Genomic DNA, 6,987 nt, shown 5'->3' with positions numbered 1-6,987 from the left:
CGCCGGCAGCAGCGATGTGGAATTACTGGCTCCGTCTGCACCTCTGTTGCGCCGAGGAGCCAGCGATCCGGAGAGGTATTCCCGTGTTAGTTAGAGCCACAGCCGATACCGGCTTGTGCCTTACCGCAGGACAGCTGACAGTCATCGCTGAAGCCTGGGTGTGTTGGGAAACAGGATGACTGCGAGCTGAGCATCCGAGAAAATGAAAGTTATTACCCTTTGAAGTCTTCATGTAGAAAACATGCGCCTCTTCAGTTAATCTTGGGACTTGACAGAGGCCCTGGGTATTAAACAAAAAGGGGACAGAATCATAACATGCCAAGAAAAAACGACGACAAAATACTTACAGATCCCCGTTTGAGGAGACTCTGGGAACTGTTTTCATTTTCTCTTCAGGATGCTTAAAAGCACCTTGATCTAGATTAATTAAAAAGATCAAATATACCAATGGGTATGCCAGTCTTCAAAGTCATGATTAAACAGTGGCAAAACTATGAAAAAATATCTGGAAGGACTCCAGAGTATCTGTTTTGGCTTGTCCCTACAGTAGGCTGTGGCTTTGTTACAGATAATACAAGATTACAAACATTATCTAAAAAGTTTTATACTAGATCGGTCCACAGGACAGCAAATGCATTTTTATTCCCATCTTAAAATGTAGTCGACCTTGTGTTAACAAAACTTTTCAAAGGCCTTTTCTAGGTCAAAGGTAAGGTTATTGAGAAAAGCCCTTTATGATTAACTCACTTTGATGGACGTTGAAGTAGCAACAGGCCCAACTCCTCAAGTGGTAAGGGCGTTTCTGAAACCACCACATTGCCAACCCTATAAACATAAAAACTGAGGCAGAGGGATGGAGTTACTTGTATTCTGGGACTTTTTGGTAGAGATTGTTCTTTTTCCCCTCTCCCTTTGTTGAGTTATTGAGAGGGTTAATACAAAAGGCCAACTGGTGCATTTGTGGGCTTTGTTAACCTAAAATTTCTCACATAAATTACAGTCCCTGAGGAAAAAAACATCTGTAGAAAAGGCTCAGATCTGTAGGGCTTGTAAGAGATCAACGCCTAGAGCTCTCGGTTGTGTCTGTTTTCTCACCGTTTGGTTTAACTTCTTTTGTGGCACAGAAATACATTCAGGCACAAGAGAAAGGATGAGTTCCTGTGCCTTACCTACTATTATTTAGGAGGGGATACAGCTTCATAGTTAGGGGCTGGTGGGTACGTCACCCCACCAAAACAAATAAAATCAAACTTGCAAGGAAAAGAGCATGGACCATACGGCAGAGTGATCCAGGTATGGAACAGTAAAGGAGTACGAGATTAAACCGAATTCTTAAACAGTTAATACCAGACATACCAAATACAGAAACACCAAACCTACATTCCCCTAAGAAAAAATTGGATAAAGTAAAAAAATGTTTCTAAGTTTCCGCCACTATAGTGCTGAGGACAAGCTGACTTTTAATGCCAAGGTATGGGAAAAAACCACTCCTGTATAGATCGACATCTTTGGTGTTTTACTCACAATGGGGTGTTTTCACTGCAGTTGACTGCATCCAGCTGAAAGTGCCAGTCATTCAGCAGCTGTACCACTGGGACTGTGGGCTGGCCTGCTCCAGGATGGTGCTTCAGTAAGTGACTGGCTTGGTTTGAAGGGGTGGGGAATCCCGTCCCGTGGGAGAGGGGTAGCAGGAAGCCACGGCCAGGGAGAAGAGGTGTGTTGGAGCAGCTGTGAGTTTAACTTGGTCTTACGAGATCACATATGCTTGGGTACCCTTGGAGAATTATTGCTGCTCGGGCCTGGCAGAGCTCTCCAGCAGGAGCAAGGGAAAATATAAACTAAGATGGACTTAGGACCCTTTTGAATAACTGACTGTTTTGGCAGATGCAAAATGAGCTCTAAGGACTTTGCAGGTTAGCATGCATAACCTAATAAAAACCTATCCCTCCTTCCTGGTGTTACAATTCAGAATCAATACTTAGCACAGCAATTCACCAAATTCCTTTCTGTGTTTTCGAGTGACGGGTACCCCAGTTGATGAGCATATACTACCTCTGTCCTGCGAGCCCCCAATCTGAGGAACGAGTGTTTGCATTCCAGGAGTAGTTTCAGCTTCGAAACGATGCACTGTATTGCCCTTTGGGGGTTCTTGTTTTGTTTTGTTTTAGTTATTATCCCATTTTCCTTTGAGCTGAACTCCTCTTTCCTTCCACAGAGGAACATGAGCTTAGGTGCAGGAGAAATACCTATTTAGATGTCCACTTAGTAGATATGAAGCAGAAGATTTTCATTTCTCTCCATCCCTTCTGCCAAGACGTTAGTCCGTGTGCTGGTAATTTCCCATCTTGACTACTGTAACCTCTGCCTCTTTATCCCTTTTACCTCTCTGCCACTCCAGTCTGCCCAAAACTCAGCTTCCAAGATTAATCTTCCCACCCTGCTGATATGACCTTGTTTGCCCTGCATCCTCAATTTCAGACCTCCCCCCCCCCCATTTACTTCCATTTGTTTTCTGACTTCCAGAACTCTGTAACTGCCTCTCCCCACCCCTTTGCAACCTGTTCCAAGCTTCTTCCTGACTTCATCTCCCCTTTACTGCCTTTTGTGCCATCAGTGCCTAACACAAGCTTCCTTTGAGTATTTACTGATTTCCTTTACAGTTCCTCCTTTTGAAATCCATCTATTCCGTGAAGCAACTTTTAGTCTTTGACATTTCCTTCTGTGTTTGCTCTAATATGCTTGTACATTTGGACTGTAAGCCCTTCAGGACAGAGTTCTATACTTGCTCAGTATAGCTTGCCTATTGTACACCACGTGTACACTTCTAGCACTATAAAACAGTCAAGATACCCGTACGCTTCCAATTTTAAAAAGTCAGCAAAAAATCCAGTTAAATAGTCCCTACTCCCTTCCCCTAAATTTGAGGCTACTTTGTGGGCTGGGTTTTTTTTTTTTTTGTTATTTCTTGGCCAAGCCCATTGTTTCAGTTTTTACACCCTGTGATGTGGAGGCTTGGGCTACAGCACACATTTTGCTTCTTTTAAGATCTGTGCTTCCCTTCTGCCGATGTTAATTCCACAGGTACCTGAATCATTTAGACAACGATGAATTTCAGAAAGCCATCCAGGAACTCCGCTTAACAAAGAGTATCTGGACTATTGACCTGGCCTACCTAATGCGGCACTTTGGTGTTAAGCATAAATTTTGCACCCAGACGCTTGGAGTGGACAAGGGCTACAAAAATCAGGTAAGTATTCTTATCCACTGGGAGAGAGCAGGCAGTTTCAAAAGCCTTGTGTGTCATGCTATATAAAAGCTCTGCTGTGTTACTGACAACTAACCACAGTTCCTGTAAACAAGGTTTGCCTATTGCCAAAACTGGCACAAATCAGTTCCAAAGGCGAGGCTAGATACAATCCCACATATTTTACATCTTTGATTCCATAATACAAATTTTTTAAAAAGTTTTCATGTAGTGCTCATGAAAGGTTTCAGCCTATTTGACAGCCTTGGAGACCGAAGCCCTCTGTTTATCTACAGAACAGGTACAGCCAGGGCAGCAGCAGTGCTAGCTTCCACACTTTCCCCACCACTGTGCCTCAGCCCTGACCTGGAAGAACCACTTCTAGAGGTGAGAGGGGCACTCAGCCTCCATCTCCATTGAGAGCTTGGCCTCTTCAAGGTTGCCAACAAGGCGAGCCAGTGAGGGCCTAGAGTAGCAATGGCTTTTCTAATGCAAGCTCCTGCCCCGTACGAGCCAGACAGGCTTCTTTCATGTAGGCAGCTGAATAGACACTGGATGGAAATGACAACAATATCTGACCAGGAGTGAGTTCAAACTTACAATTTAAGAATCCTTATCCGGTTACCAGTGAACTAAGGGAGAGCTCTCTTATCCCACAGCCAGATCTCCAACTTGTACAGGCCCTTGCTAGCAGGGGTTCTAAGTGGTAGATTACCTACGGTAAACATCATTCCAGTTCATAACTTCTGTTATGTCCACAGTCATTTTACAGGAAGCACTTTGACACAGAAGAGAATCGAGTGAATCAGCTCTTTGCACAAGCCAAAGCCTGCAAGGTGCTGGTGGAGAAGTGGTAAGCTTATTGTTTTCTTTCTGTTCTCTTTGGAGATTTTGTGGGCCCCATGCTTTTCTTGGAGTCACCAAGTTAATCTGGTGAAAGAGACTGAAATCAAGCCCTGAGCCTTTTTTGTGAATTACAGTCTTTCCAATACATCTGCCTCAAAAAAAAAAAAAAGTGGGTATCAAGAGTTAATAATGAAGTTTGAGGAAAAATAGTCACAACACAGAATAAGTGATTTGAAAATGCTGACGGGAGTTGACTATTGTGTTTTGACTTTGATTATCCATTAAAATTACCAAGTAGGGAGTGCCCACAGCACTCTAATTGGCTGTTGCTGGAATTAAGGAGAGTGCCACATGGGCACACAACCCATTGTTCCCAGAGCTGTGCAAACATTACAGCTCTCTGTTCCTAGACAGACATGCAAAAAGCTAGCATATGAGCTTTTGCCACGGGGAGGATGAAATAAGGAACCTCTGTGAAAGAACTGCAAAACCAGGAGAAGAGGAAAAACTGCAGAACTGTTTCACAACCGACAATGATATTCTAACATGGGAAATAACTAAGTATCCACGTTCAGCTTGAGTTGCATCCCTTTTTGTGGTGAAGCTGGATTTGGATTTCTGTTGTTGAAGTGGAATAAATGATTAGGAGTAAGAAGAGAAGGTACAGGGCAGCCCCAACGGTAGTTGAATGCTGCAATGCAACTTTCATTTAGCAGAATCATTAAGTGTCCTTTTTAACATGCATGGAGTCTGTATGGCACCATCTGTTTACCTAGAGCTGACATAGGACAGAAGGGACAGCCACTCCCTCTTGCTTTAGCAATCTTAAGATCGTGGCCTTGATCGAGGCAGGGCAGAGGGCATATCTACCTGTGCAGTACTGAGGCTGGGGCATCGTAGAGCAGGAGCGACACTGGAAAAGATTAAAAAGCACATGAGTTCAGTTAGGCAGTGCATGCAGCCCGGACATCTGGAATGTATCCAAGGGATGAGTTTCTAATGCATATGGAATACACCATCTGCCTTAGTGAAGGACAGCTGAGATTGTAGGTTATGTTTGGTTAATACTCATTCTCTGTAGGAGGCACTATAGAAATAAAGCCTCAAGAGCATCAGGTAGTCCAAAATTGCAACTGGGAGAAATGTATTCCTGTGTGACAGAGCTAAATTTGGGCATGTCTTAATTTGGTTAATGATTATACAATCTTTAACCACTCAGTCGATGAAGATTTGGTGCTTCAGAGATAAGCTTTTCTAAGAGCAGGAGAGAACACTTCACATACGATTTTCCCACATCAGAAGTCTCTCAAGTTACCGAGTGAGTTGCCAGCTCCTTTAATGCTCTTCTCTGGGGTATCTGATACATTCCGAGATTACATTTATATTACTGCAGAATCCTGAGCTGTTGCACTGCACTTCAGTAGCAGCGATGTGACCAAAAGGCCTTTGAATGACACAGGTTTTGTCAGGCTTTGTCTGTAGCAAAGCTTGCAGAGTTTAACAGCAAGAAGCTGCACCTGTGATATAAAAATAACCATGCCAGCTGCATGTCATCAGTACTGTCCATTATCACACACCTCATTGTATACCAGTCTCTTTCCTCAACATGTTAATAAGCATGTCTGATTTTCTGCAGCACAGTAACTGTTCAAGACATCCAAAGCCACCTGTCGCAAGGTCACGTAGCCATCGTCCTAGTGAATGCAGTCCTGCTATTGTGTGATCTTTGCTCAAGTCCTGTCAAATACTGCTGCTTCCTCCCCATTGGACAGAAGTGCTTCTGCAGGAATCCTGACTACCAGGGCCATTTCATTGTGTTATGTGGCTACAACAAAGCCTCAGGGAGTATTTACTACAACAACCCTGCCTATGCTGACCGTGAGTAGCCTTGTTCCTTGTGGGTGGATTCTCAGCCAACGCATTACTAACATGTCTGTAACACAGAGCCACAGCTGGGCTTCCCCTAACAGCATACATACATTTCAAGCATCACTAACCAATTTGTCAGAAGGGGTTTTGTCACATTAATTAAATCAGCGCTGCATTTTGTGCTGTGATTTGCTTGAGGCATTGAGATATGCATCCTAGCAAACTTGTTTGGCCTTCAGATGGGTTAGTGAGAGATGCTGAACTGTTGTCCAGAATGTAACAGGACGGCCAGTTTAGTACCTATTTAGAGCATTACTTCAGCGAGCACTGCCTTTAAGGTGAAAAGAGCTACCTGAGTAAAAGCTGTAACCTAAGCTGATAGGTCTAGCCTGTATACTAGTTACTTTTCTTTGTAGAGGCTGCTAGACCCAGTATAAGAGCCCTTCACAGGGAAATTCCAATTTTTTAGTAATATTTTGTTCCTCCTTAACAGGAACATGCTGCACCAGCATCAGTAACTTTGAGGAAGCCAGGACAAGTTACGGCACTGATGAAGATATTCTGTTCATCTACACAGATAGCTGACATCCACACCTGATACTTCTGGTCCTTTCCTGCGCAGCCTGCATGGCAGCTGGCTGCTTGTCTCAGGACTCCCCCTGCAGAGACCTTGCTCCTGAATTGCAGTGGGATCTTAAACAAGGGAGGCTTTATAGACGTTGATAGAACTATATTGCTGTCTTTACCTTTTTTTTCTTGATGATGTATCTGATTTTTGCAACGTACATCTCAGTTTTTTGTTTGTGTTTTTTTTTTTTTCCTCGTTTTCAACATTGCACATTTGACAAGCAGTTTTAAAATACAGGCCCAAGGCCTGTTCACTTTGAGCTTATTTTCAAATTAAACACATGAGAAAAAAAGCACCAAGTTTATGAACTTTAACACTTGGTAACACATGCATAGGTTTAGGTAAACAAAACCAGGGAAAAATAAATAGAAAATACCTGTTTCTCTCTCTGTCAAAGCAT

General features: G+C 43.3%; 2 protein-coding genes across 4 annotated transcripts in view; one reads left to right on the top strand and one right to left on the bottom strand.

Moving 5' to 3' along the window:
• Nucleotides 1-111, bottom strand: part of SNRPD3 (small nuclear ribonucleoprotein D3 polypeptide) — a 4,871-nt gene extending 4,760 nt beyond the window's left edge. The window contains exon 1 of the mRNA XM_009643092.2: nucleotides 27-111. The gene's annotated coding sequence lies outside the window, so the exon portion shown is untranslated. The remainder of the gene's footprint in view (nucleotides 1-26) is intronic.
• Nucleotides 110-6,981, top strand: GUCD1 (guanylyl cyclase domain containing 1). Of its 3 annotated transcripts, none has more exons than XM_035898609.1 (6): nucleotides 1,208-1,293; nucleotides 1,546-1,630; nucleotides 3,082-3,247; nucleotides 4,006-4,097; nucleotides 5,727-5,968; nucleotides 6,453-6,981. In XM_035898609.1, the coding sequence occupies exons 2-6, from the start codon at nucleotides 1,620-1,622 to the stop codon at nucleotides 6,542-6,544; spliced, it is 603 nt and encodes a 200-aa protein (XP_035754502.1). In that variant the 5' UTR covers nucleotides 1,208-1,293; nucleotides 1,546-1,619; the 3' UTR covers nucleotides 6,545-6,981. The 3 variants fall into 3 exon arrangements, with proteins under 3 accessions (XP_035754500.1, XP_035754502.1, XP_035754501.1); XM_035898608.1 differs by lacking the exon at nucleotides 1,208-1,293 and adding an exon at nucleotides 2,216-2,332; XM_035898607.1 differs by having other exon boundaries at nucleotides 110-1,630.
• Nucleotides 6,982-6,987: the final 6 nt, after the last annotated feature.

The sequence above is a fragment of the Egretta garzetta genome, unplaced genomic scaffold (assembly GCF_000687185.1).
Source record: "Egretta garzetta isolate BGI_Z169 unplaced genomic scaffold, ASM68718v1 scaffold447, whole genome shotgun sequence".
Taxonomy (NCBI): domain Eukaryota; kingdom Metazoa; phylum Chordata; class Aves; order Pelecaniformes; family Ardeidae; genus Egretta; species Egretta garzetta.
The sequence above is the reverse complement of the archived record's forward strand: the minus strand, read 5'-3'. Positions and strand labels throughout refer to the sequence as shown.